Source organism: Leucopleurus acutus, assembly GCF_964270905.1.
Source record: "Leucopleurus acutus genome assembly, chromosome: 2".
Taxonomy (NCBI): Eukaryota; Metazoa; Chordata; class Mammalia; order Artiodactyla; family Delphinidae; genus Leucopleurus; species Leucopleurus acutus.
In genome coordinates, this window is record NC_139143.1 from 159,332,973 (window position 1) to 159,345,301 (window position 12,329).

At 54.7% G+C, this 12,329-nt stretch overlaps 2 protein-coding genes across 2 annotated transcripts; one reads left to right on the forward strand and one right to left on the reverse strand.

Annotated features, from left to right (window-relative positions):
- Positions 1–1,813: 1,813 nt before the first annotated feature.
- GUCA2A (guanylate cyclase activator 2A) lies at positions 1,814–3,557 on the forward strand (the record flags this gene model as incomplete). Its single annotated transcript, XM_082833442.1, has 3 exons — positions 1,814–1,888; positions 2,947–3,135; positions 3,492–3,557. 3 exons carry the CDS (start codon positions 1,814–1,816, stop codon positions 3,555–3,557), a joined length of 330 nt encoding a protein of 109 aa, XP_082689568.1.
- A 2,609-nt stretch (positions 3,558–6,166) lies between these two features.
- GUCA2B (guanylate cyclase activator 2B) lies at positions 6,167–9,344 on the reverse strand (the record flags this gene model as incomplete). The annotated part of the gene is made up of 3 exons (XM_082834212.1): positions 6,167–6,228; positions 7,925–8,111; positions 9,252–9,344. The coding sequence occupies 3 exons, from the start codon at positions 9,342–9,344 to the stop codon at positions 6,167–6,169; spliced, it is 342 nt and encodes a 113-aa protein (XP_082690338.1).
- Between the last annotated feature and the right edge of the window lie 2,985 nt (positions 9,345–12,329).

Sequence of the window (12,329 nt, forward strand, 5' to 3'; positions counted from 1 at the left end):
ACACTTCAACTTACACACACTCCTCAGTGTACACACACACACTAGAAAAGGGAGGGAATCTTAGTCTGGTTCTGAGGACTAGCCTGAGAGGGCAGGTTGGCCAAGTGTTTCCTGCCCCTCCCTTGGGCTGAACCCCTTTGAAGTACCCTCCAATTTCCCCTGCAGTGTTGACTTTTCCCACCCAGGGATTCCCACCCCCACTCCTTTCTTTGGAGCCATCCTGGCTTGCAGCCAGATTGGTTTGTAGATTAGAACAAAGCAGCTCCCAGGGCTCCCCTTCATCCGTGTCCTGGAGGTTCTGCTCACAAAAGAATACAATGAATACACACTATGCCGGGGTACAGTCCTCATGAGGGTCAGAGTCTAGAGGGGCAGAGACACACACCCAAGTAATCCAACTCAACAAGATCCCCGGTAGGGGAATGTATCTGGTTCTGTGAGAACAAAGAGAGGTTATTTAGCTGAGGCTGCAGTGGGGGTTATTTGATCTGGGCCTTAAAGTTTAAGTAGGAGTTCACCTAGTGACAAGGAAGGAAAAGCCTTCCAGGCAGATGGAGTAGCATATTCAAAGGCAGGGATGCTGGGAGAGTTGAGCCTGGCAGGAAAGGCCAGGGTGGGGGAGATTAGGCTGAGTTAGTTGGGGGAAGCAGAGCAAAAAGAGGAGGGACATGGTGCGGGCAGGGGATGGGGGGATGGTTAGAGGGGCAGGGGGCAAGGGAATCAGGAGGGAGTGGGGAGAGCACATCCAAGGATGATCTGAGGCTGCAGGACAGGCAGGACAGCAGGCCCAGCACCAGATGAGAACAGGCTGTGGCTCAGATCGGCAGGTGGTCTCCAGAGGGGCCAACGGGGACCAGAAGCTGTTGTGGCTGTTGAACAAAGTAATGGTAACTGAAGGATCTTTTACTGAGTGCTTTCTGTATGCCAGGCATCGAGGTAAGCATTTTTATAACCTCATTTAATTCTCAAAATAACCCCGCGAGGTACGTATTATTATATTGGTCCCCAGAGAGGATACAAGGGGCCCTGATGTTCAGAGAGGGAAACAATTTGTCCAGATTCACACACATAGGAATGGGGCAGTAGATGGGACTCGAACCAGGCCTGTGGATGGCAGAGCTGAGTCCTTCCTCAAAGTCACAGTGGCCAAACCTAACGCCTGCCTTGGTAATCTCATTTCTTAACACTTGAAGCCCCCTGGCAACCTCCTCCTCCCCCGCAGGCTGAATTACTCACATTTCCTTGATTATTCCAGGCCTATTTCACCTCCCTGCTGTCTCACGTGTAGTATCCTCTGCAAGAAACGGCCTTCTACCCTCAGCCCCTTCTCTAAGAAAATCTCCACCCATTCTCTAAACCTCCTTTGGGAAAGCTTCTTGAACTGCCCCACCCCTTGGCTGGTCGAATGGCCCCTCCATTCCTCATGCCCACCCACTCCCCTAATCACCCTGCTTCGCCACTGGTCCTCCCTCTTTAAGGGCTGGGCTGGGTCTGCAGCCCCACCCTGGCGCATGGCGTGGCTCACAGCCATCAGTGAGTGTGAGTGGTTGGTCCTGAATGCAGGACCCAGCCCAGCCATGGGTTAAAGTGGGAGTCCAGGAAGGGGCTGGGGCTCTGACGGCCTCCCCCGACTGATTTCTTACCGGCCAGGGCTGTCTTGAGCCTTATCTGATTAGGGTTAAGTTGACAAGCAAGCAGATGAGACACTGGCAAAGACTCCTGGGTTACTCAGTAACCCTGCTCTCTTGAAAAGTCCCACTGTTTTCCCCTTGCATGCAGAACCAAGCCCTCTTCTCTCTTGGGCGCTGCTGCCATGAACACCTTCCTGCTCTCTGCACTGTGCCTCCTTGGGGCCTGGGCCGCCCTAGCAGGGGGAGTCACCGTGAAGGTAAATTCTCCGTCCCTACTGTGGCCCAGCTGGCTCTCTATGTCCAGGGCCCAGGGCCTGTCCCCTGATAGAGCACCCCTCTGGGGACGGAGTGGGGGTATGTCTAAGGCTTGACTCTTCCCCAGGGACCCCCTTCTCAGTCCTGCGTCTTACGCCTTCCTCTTCAAACTTGGAGAAAGAACATCAGGTAGAGAAAAGAGAAACAGTTTGGGAAAGGCAGGTGATTAGCCAATTTACAGAGTGCCTGCCATGACCAGCTTCCTCCAGTATGTCACCGTGACGCCAGGATCACCGTGGCAAGAGGGAGTATTAGTCTCAGTTTTCAGAGGCGTCAAATAGAGCCTCAAAGAGATTCTGTAACTGGACGTGGGCACATGGTTGGGAAGGGGAGGAGCTTGATTCAGTTCCAGACCTTCCTCCTCAGCCACAGCCCTGGCCTGGGTCTCAGGAAGCACCTGGACAGCCTGGAGGTCCTGACGGAAGGGTGTGCCCATCGGTGTGGATGCCGGCCGTAGGCCAGCCTGGTACTCATCGGGGGCCCCATTCTATCACAGCCAGGCCCCGGGAGGCCTTTTACTGCTTCTCAAACATCAGCCAGGCAGCAGGCTGGAGCCGGGGGCCAGGGGATCAGCCCACACTGCTCTCAGGCAGGGGTGAAGACAACTGGGGCACAGCCATGTGGATTCAGGATGCCTGAGCCTTGGTCCCAGCTCTGTGCCTCTCCCTACAAATCAGCACAGTGGCTCCCACTAATAGGCACCTGTTGTGTCCCTGCCGCTTCGCATCTGTCTTCTCCATTCCTCATATAACAGGCAGACCCTAGGATCCCAGAGTGTAAGGACCCGTCCATGGTCGCAGAGCAAAACCAGGATTCAAGCCCAGTGTCTGGCTCTGAGCTCTGACCACCTTATATTGCCCCGCAGTGGAGCACCTGGCTCCCGTGTGCCGCAAACACTGTTTGAGTGTGAGCACCGGGGCTGGAGAGGGGGCGGTCCTCGGGGACGCGGCCAGGGAGCAGGCTGTAGCCTGGCCTCACAGCCTGGACATGTCTCTCTCAGGATGGAGAGTTCTCCTTTTCTCTGGAGTCAGTGAAGAAGCTCAAGGACCTCCAGCAGCTCCAGGAGCCTAGGAGGTCTAGAAATACTGGTGGATCCCTCGTTCCCATCCTCTGTAGCTCCCTGAGGTTTCCCGAAGAACTCAAGCCTCTCTGCAAGGAGCCCAATGCCCAGGAGATCCTGGAGAGGCTCGTTGAGTAACCCCCTCTCTGAAGGGCGGGGCCCAGGAATTCCCTGATTGGTGGCACTTGAAGGAGAGGTGTGTTCTGATTGGTGGGATTCCGAGGATGAGCTCTGCTCTGATTAAGCGCTCTGCTGTGTGTCCTGGTTTGTCTGGTCTCGGCTGTAACGCCTTTCTGGGTAGGCTCTCCGCCCTGATGGGCTGGCTTGCCGTACTTGTGTCCTGGTTTGGGGTGGGAAGAGCCGCTGGTCAGAGAGGGCAGGACTGGGTTTCTCCTGGGTAGCGGATGTTCAAACTCTGGCTCAAGGGAGGGCGGGAGCTTTGGGCAGAGGAAGCTGCTCTCACGGAGCCCCGTTTCTCCTGTCCAGAGGCCATCGCCGAGGATCCGAGCACGTGTGAGATCTGTGCCTACGCTGCCTGTGCTGGATGCTAGGACGGCGGGTGCTCGCTACCTTCTGTCCCTCCCCCGCAGGCCGCTCCCCCTCCTCGCAGCTCCACCTACCCAGAATGGAGGAGTGACGAGAGGGCAGCCTGGGGAGGCCCAGCCCCTGCCCGCATCCGAGCTGCCGGTGCTTTCCAAGATCCACCCCCACCCGCGGATGATAAACCAGATTCCAGAGTCCTCCTGGTGTTGCTTTCATTCCTTCTTTCATCCCACTTTATGAATGCCTACCCTGCCCTCGCCAGCTCATGGTTTAGTGTGCTAAGTGCAAGAACCCTGCTCTTCCTGCTAAGCCAGCATCGGTACTGCCCCCCACTCACAGACACCGAGGAGACTTGAATCCAACGACCACCAATGGAGGAGGTGGAACTTCTGCTTTTCTTTCATGATCCGTAAGCCACATGTGAGTTCCTGTGCTGGTTTGGATGACCAACACAAGCACTGAGGGGCTACGAGATCAGCCCCTGGCTGGAGAGTGTTCAAGGGGCCTCAGAATCTGGCCCCGTCCTGACCACTTCAGCAATGCCTCCTGCCCTCCCCCCAGGGCCCACACCCCAAGCCATAGTTCTCACTATGTCCTCTGCTCCCCTCACCCCTGCTCACCCCTGATCTCTTGGGAGATCCCTCCTCCCAAGGTTGCAGGGGTGCCTGATGAGATGGGTGGTGGGGTAGAATTATTTAATGCTCCTACTCTGGAGCCAAACTCTCTGGGTGTCAGTCCAGGCACTGCTTGTTACCAGCTGTGTGACTTTGGGCAGGTTACTTAGCCTGTTCTCTCCCCTACTTCACAGGGGTGAGTGAAGATTAAATGAGGTAATACAGGGAAAACTCTTAGAGCTCCACCGGGCCCAGTGTGAGTGAGCACTGTGCTGATGCTATTATTATTATTTCTGTCTAGATGGCTCTGCCTTGTGCCTGGCACATAGCAGTGCTCACTCAGTGGCAGTTCCCATTATTGCCTCCTTCCCAGGCAGGTGGGAGACGAGGCCAGATGGTGAGTGGGCTCAGTTTAGACTTGCGGGTTGGTACTGGGGAGGCACAGAAGGGTAAGGGGCACTGTTGGAGCAGCACTGCAGTGTTCCTCTGGCTTGGTGGGCAGGAGAGCCTGCAGGATGCAGGGCAGGGAGGAAGCTCTGGCCTCGCGGGGGAGAGAGGATGGGACAGGGAGGGAGGCAGTGATGATAGAGGGATGGGAGGGGCCCAGAGAGACGCAGGAGGCATTGCAAAGGCCCCTAGCCAGACTTGCTGTGGGGGGGAGGACCGGAAGGAGCCAGAGCTCCGAGGGGTGTGGCCTGGGAGGCTGGGAGGTTACAGGACGATTGAGCACAACTGGGCAGACAGGAGGAGCAGCAGGTCTGGGGGAATCCACCATGGGCTTGGCCCTGGGAGCTGAGTTCAGAGGGCATGACCCCTTTGTACATGGCTTTTCTCCTCTCTGGCTGCCCGGGACAGAGGCCGGGGAGGAAGCCACCCTGTGGAAAGCCCTTCTCCCAGGAATTCCCAGTCTTGTCTCTTGGCCTTTAGTAGAGCACTGAAGGCCCCTGGGGGAATGCAGTGGCTGCAGGACATCCTCCCTTGAGTGTCATTAGCTGCAGCTGGGGCCTGGAGTCACAGGGAGGTGGTAACATGATGGTTCAGAGTATAGACTCTGGCCCAGACTTCCTGGGAAGAAGCCTGCTTTGCCACTTTGCTGAACCTGTGACCCTGGACTAATTAGTTCTCTCTGTACCTGGGTCTCCTCATTCGTAAAGGTAATGCGACTAGTACCTGCTTCACTGAACTGTTGTGAGGACTCGGTGAGTTAATACCTACAAAGCGTTTAAAGCAGTACCTAGGGTATAGCAAATGCTCAGAAGATGCTGGTATTATTAATATTCCTTAGGGCCACCAGGATGGAGAGAGGGAAGGAAGGCCTTCCATGTGGAGCTGGCCAGGCAGTCCCAGGGAGCCCCAGAAGGAGGGTAAAGGTGAACTCAGGCAGGCCCGGGGGCAGAATCAGCCCCGAAGGGGCACCACGTGGTTCCTCCCTCCACCCCCTCCACTGCAGTCCCACCTACAGGAGGGAGCCCCCCATCCCTTCCCCAGCCCCACCAGGAGCACAGAAGCTCTGGCTCTGCAGCTGGGCCAGGACTTGAGCTCAGCTTGGGAGGTCAGATAGATCTGGGTGCTCTGTGGCTTCCCAGCCCGGTGATCATGGGCGACTCATTTCCACCCAGAGCCTCACTCCTTCGATATGAAATAGAGCGACTCCTCAGGCGAGGAAGCCATGAGAATGCCTGACACAGGAGCCCAACTCCCCCAGCTTCCCAGGCAGCTCTGCCTGTGGCTCCTGGGGATGAACAAATGGACGCCTGACTCTGCGTGTAGGTGGGGAATCTTTATTCAGCAGCAGGGCTGCCTCAGGGGCCAAACTCTCCTCCAACCGTGGGTCCAACCGCTTTGTGTCAGATCCAGCTGCTCGGGCCCTGCAGGGCGGGGTGGGGGGCGGGGATGACCGTGGTGGCGGGGACCCCCAGAGCCTGGATGGGGGTGGGTGCTGTGAAGGCAGTGGGCTGGGGGGGGCACGGTGTCCAGGGTGGGCTCAGGGCACCCAGGCCATCTTAGCTGCAGCCAGTACAGGCAACATTCACGCACAGCTCGCAGTCATCAGCAGCGATGGTCCCTGGGCAGAGGAGAAAACTGGTCAGCTGAACCTGAACCTGAAACATCTGCGGTCCAAGGAGCCACTGACCAGGCAGCCAGAGAAGGCCTGCTTCTGAGAGGGTTGGAGGCAGGGGCCTGGCATCCTTCTCATAGATTAAGAGCAAGAAAGTTGAGAAGAAGCTTGAGCAGCTTGGGCTCCAGTCCCAGGTTCTGTCCCCCTAGCAGTGCCTGGGCAAGTCACTTAAACTCTGTGCCTGAGTTTTCCTGCCGGCTCGACTGTGTCAGCCTGACAGAGGGGTTGGGAGGAGAGCTTGCAGGCAAAGAGATTGACCCAGGGTCTGGCACTTAGTAGGTGCTCAATAAATACTAGCTACTAGAGATTATCATACTAAGTGAAGTAAGTCAGAGAAAGACAAATATCCTATGCTATCACTCATGTGGAATCTAATTTTAAAAGTTACAAATAAGCTTATACAGAAAGACTTAACAGATGTCGAAAACAAACTTGTGGTTACCAAATGGGAAGAGTGGGGGGGGGGGATAAATCAGGAGCTTGGGATGAACATACACACACTACTATATATAAGATAGATAACCAACAAGGACCTACTGTATAGCACAGGGAACTCTACTCAATATTCTGTGATAACCTATATGAGAAAAGAATCTAAAAAAGAATGAATAGATGTGTATGTATAACTGAATCACTTGGCTGTACACCTGAAACTAACACAATATTGTAAATCAATGATACTCCAATAAAATCAAAAGAAAAAAAGAAAAAATACTAGCCAGTTGCCGCGTTCTCCTGGCCAGCTGTTTCATCCCTCACATTTCAGCTTAGATGTCACCCCGTCTTGGAAACATTTCAGATCCCGTTATGTAACAGGGAAGAGCCAAATCTGACTACATGTTGGATCTGTTGTTTCTTTTACTTTATCCTTTTCTTTCCGCTGCTTTTGTTCACTAAAAGGATACTGTCTACACATAATGGCCTGCCTTGGGGAACCCTGCCCCTTTGCCTGAATGTTAAACCAAAGTGCTATTGTTCAGGGAAGCATCCTGACCCTGTCCACCCTGTGGATGGCTGCAAGAAAGAAGAAATTAACACATCCCCTCCCAGAGGCTGGCCATTCCAAGGGACATTTGCAAAACTTATGGCCTTTTTACTTTACTTCCTCATCTCCTCCCCGTCTCTGTTCTATAAAAGAAACTGGCATCCAAACCCCGATAAGATGGTTTTCTGGAGACCTTAGTCTGCCATCATCTCGGTCTGCTGGCTTTCCAAATAAAGTTGTATTCCATGCCTCAACACCTCGTCTCTGATTTATTGGCCTGTCGTGCAGTAGCACTCAGTAACACTTATGCCACTGTGGACGTGAGCCATCTCTCTCCCGTGTCCCCACTGTGCCTCCCCCATCATCCCACTGCATTGCAATCATTTTTATGGGTCCGTTTCCTGTGTCCCTTTCCCCCCAATCTGTGTAGTCTTGGAGGTAGGCTGATCACCCCGTCCAGGCTGCCAGGGACTGAAGGGGTTCCTGGCATGCCTGATTTCAGTGCCCCAACCGGGGAGGCCAGGGGCTTGAGTTTCTTGAATCTCCCTGTTCTCAGCCACTGGGTGTTTAACAGAAACCACACGAGGTAGAGGAGCTAGGGTGTGGGGAGGAGAGAGAATGAGGGGCAGGAGTCTTGCCAGGGGTGGGGGGACTCACTCAAGTCCTGGAAAATGCTGTCCGCTTCCCCAGAGGCACAGATGGGCTGGAGGTCCAGTGGCAGGGCCGGGTAGTGGCACATGGAGTGCTGGGATCTCTGGGTTTTCAGGTCAGGGCTGGGCACCCATTGCCCCTCCAGGTCATTCAGCTTCTTCACCGATTCCAGCTGGACCTGGAAGCCTTGGTACTGGAGGAAGAGAGAGAGGAGACGGGAGGGTATCAAAACCTGAGCAGGAAGGGGGTGGGGCACTGCCGGGAGACCAGGGTTCCCCGGGCCCCGCAGAGCTTCCGTGTTCTCACGGAGTGGGAACGTCAAGGTCACACTCGGAAGACTGCCTGCGTGGAAGGTGGGGCCTGGTACTTCACAGCCCTGTGTCACAGGCTAACTGGGAGATGAGGTCGAGCAGGGCCGTGGAGCACGTTGGTTCAAGGCGTGGGCTTTGAAGGCCAGGGGACTTTGGTTCAAATCCCAGCTCTTCCCGACTGGCTGACCATCTCTTCCCCACTCTGAGCCTCATCTGACAAATGGAGATAATCAAACTCCACTGCTCTCTGGTGCCTGGTACCCAGGGCACCCTCGATAACTGCCTGATTGCCCTTGAACTGACATGGTAAAACGATGGCAATGCCTAGTCTAGCCAGCTGGGCTCCAAAGCCAAGGCTGCAGGGGGAAGCTGCCACCGCTTCCCCAGGATTCCCTTATTCCTTCCCAAGGAGGCCCCGCCCAGAGTCAGGAATGTGCCACCCAGGAGCCCAGCGGGCAACCTGCCACACCCACAGGCAGGCCCTGTTTCCAGAAGACTCCTAGTCTCACAGCTGCCCTGGAAGGAGACCCAGATTCCCTGCTGTCTTCTCTCTGGGCCTTTGCATATGCTGTGCCCTCTGTCTGGAGCAGTCGGTGACCTCTGCGCCGGGCTACCTCCTGCTCATGCTGCAATGTCAGCTCGAGTTACCAGCCAGGGCAACTTTTTCTGGTGACCCTCTGCCCTCCTCCCCATACATGGGTGAATACAGAGAGTTTTGGGAGCATCAAAGAAGTCTCCCTTCCCTCTGGGCTCTTCAAGGGCAGGGATCACGTCTTGTTCCACATCTGAACTCTGACTGAGAGGGGCATTTGAGGAGAGCGATGCTGAACGACCATAATTTATTGTTATTATCATCACCGTCATAGCCACCATTGACATCCCAGCTGCTCCCCCCAACCAGCTGTGTCCCTGGGCTGTGATTGGATGTTGGGCTGAGCCCTGGGTCCTCAGCTCTCCTCAGTGAATTGCCCAGCATTCCCTCTCCATCCCAGCCTCTCACCATGGGGACCTTCAGGACAAACCTGGATGTAGACTGACTGTGCACCCTGCAGCAGTACCAGGAAGACCGCAGCAACGCCACACAGCAGCAGCCCTGACAGTGCCCTGTGAGCCATCTCGTTCCGTCTGTGTCTCGCCACCGTCCACCAGGCTCCCACCTGCTTCTCCAGCTGACAGCTCTTTATAGGCCGGGTTCCAGCTCCCTGGTCACTCATTAACTGGCCAGCCAGGGTGGGGCTGAACAGCTGGCTGGCATCCTGACAAGCCCAGAGCACATTCCCGGGAAAGGGGTTGGGGATGATAGGGGTAAGGAGGCCCAGAGCACACCCGAGCATGATGCAATGTTAAGCGCCTGCCTTGTGCACAAGACAGCGAGCCAGTGGGGTGAGAGGGAGGCCATTTCACAGGGAAAGCGAGGCTCCAGAGGTAAAGTGTCTTGTCCCAGGTGACAGAGCTAGTCGATAGCAGGGCAGGTCCTCAGGCATCTGACCCAGCTCAGCCTAGGGTTCTTTCTCAGGTCAAAAGGTGCAGACAGACAGGTTGGTCCAGGGCAAGGTGGGCAGATACAAGGCTGACCTCAGAGTTCTCCATGCCCTCAGACCCATGTCTCTCCCACTCCCCTCTCCCCAGTTCTAGTTAAGGACCATCCTGATCAGTCCCTGCCCAGGCCCTCAACCTGCCTCTGCCTGCCATTTCCCATGGTGATGGGGACACTCAGGCCAGGTATTGTCCATCTCACCTGTCGGTGCCTTTCAGAAGCCAATAGCCTACCCCAGTATGGAGGAAAGAGCACCTGCCTTGGAGACAGATTGACCTGGGTTCGAATCCTGGTCCTGCCGCAGCCGCGTGACCTTGGCAAGTCACATCGACTCTGACTGAGCCTTAGTTTTCTCTTCCATCAAATGGGCATAATGATAGAATCCACCACAAGAGGTCGCTGTGAGAGTTGATGGGGCTGGGCCCGCCTGAGCTCGTCCTCATCTGGGGGTAACTCGTGCTGTCACAGGTCCCTTAATTTCACAGTTGCCATGCGGGGCAGTGCATGACCTACGACCTCCGTGATTGAAGGTTGGGTCAGGGAGAAGTGGGCAAAGTCTGCAAGGGCGTCATCACCACTGCCAGCCAAGGCAGCTGTCAACAGCATCCATCCCAGGGCTCTGCTCTGCCAGGCCTGGCGTGCGGTAGGTGCCCCGTGCATAACATTGAATTGAAGCCCAGATAGCCCATCTGTCTATTTCAGGACCACTCTCCAGCCTGTGGCTAAAATCTGATGTCACTGTATTCCCTAAGGCTGATCCCCCTCGCACGAGCCTAATCCCATCTCGTGATTCTGCTGCTGCTGCTTTCCACCTGCCTGAAATGCTCACCTCCTTCTTTCTTTTCTTGGGGGTGAAATGAAAAAAGCTTGAGTGAACTTTGATATTTCCTTTGTCTTGCTTTGAATACGGACTTTGACCTTTACTCTTATGAGTATGAAGAATTTAATAGACTTTCTTCCATGACTTCATATCTGTAAACTGAAATAACTGTCAGTAACAATAACTCTCTTTCCTCTAATGTACAGGTGCCGTGCTGTTCTATGGGCCTAATCTCATTCAATCTGATGGGACAGTGTAATAATTATCTTCATTTTACAGGCCCAACAAGTTCAGGCACTGTGTGAGCAGCAGGTTTTCTCTCTGGAATTCTTGCCTCTGCTCAGCTTATGGTAGAAGGAACACAGGCCTTGGATGTAAGGAGATCTGGGTTCAAACCCAGACTCCAGCACTCCTCACCTGTGTGACCTTGCGTGGCTTCTCCAAGCCTCCATTTCTTCATCAGTAAGTGGAGGAAATAATGGACAACCTCACAGTGGCTATTGTGAGGAAAAACTGGACAGTCCCATCCCAAAGGAGCCTGTGACGCTTCCTTTCCCCAGCACGTGCCTGGCCTGTGGGGGCCGTGTCGTGAGTGGTGGTTTCCCTGCCTCTCCTTCCCCATGCAGCCCTCCCTGACAGGCCCCATCTCTGAACCTGCACCTGGGACACTTCTGATCTTCGAATCCCCAGTCCTTGCTCTCTCCACCAAGCAAGCTCAGCCCCACTGGCCAGACACCAAGAGGCAAGGAACAAGCCCGTAGGTTTGGAGGCCCCGGTAGCCATGGTCTTCCCTTCTCTGTCTTTCAGCTCTGCCAGCCAAGGCCCATCATGTGTCACTCTTTTCCTGGGAACAAGGTGTGACTTCCCTGTCTGCCTAATCTGACTCAGATTCATATCTCATTGCTGCTTTTTCTAATCTCTTCACCAATGACCCACCATCCATCACGCCACAGAGGCACAGAAACAAACCCTCGCCACTGCCCCCGTTCAGACAGTGTGTGTTGACGTTTCTCAGGGTGCTGGCTTCTTGAGGGACATGGGAAGTGACTGTCATGCCAGCTTCGACTCTGGTCTCTGTGTGGAAACCTTGAACACGGAGGAGAGTGGGTGGCAGTTAGCCTCTGTGTGTATTTGGGCCGCTCCTCTCTCCGCACTGGACTCCCTGCCCAGTGCCCACCGCCATGGTACCTCCCTGCCCCCGAACTGACCATTTCCCAGCAGCATTTGTCACACCTGACCACTCCATCTGTCTTGGAATAAAACACCTTCTCCACTTGGCTTCTGGGACACACGCTCTTCAGATTTTCTGCCAATTTCATTGGCCCATCTTCTCAGTTTCCTTTGTTGTTTTTTTCTTCTCTTCTTGACCTCTAGAGCTTAGAATGCCCCAGGGGCTCCAGGGTTCAGTCCTTGGACCACTTTCCTCTGTCTATAGTCACCCCCTTGGAGATCTTATCCAGGCTCAAGGACTTTAGTGCCATTGGTACCCCGTTCACTCCCTAGCCTGATCTCTCCCCTCAGCTCCAGACTCATTTATCCACCTCCTCAGCATCTCGCAGAACAGGTAAGGGTACTACCATTCACTCAGTTGCTCAGGCCAAAAATCTGGGGGGTCATCCTTGATGCCTCCCGTTGTTTTGATTGCCAAATTCAATTCATTAGCAAATCCAGTTGGCTCTACCTTCAAAATATTTCTAGACTCCAACTATGTCTCATCATCTCCATTGCCACCGCCAAGCTCCA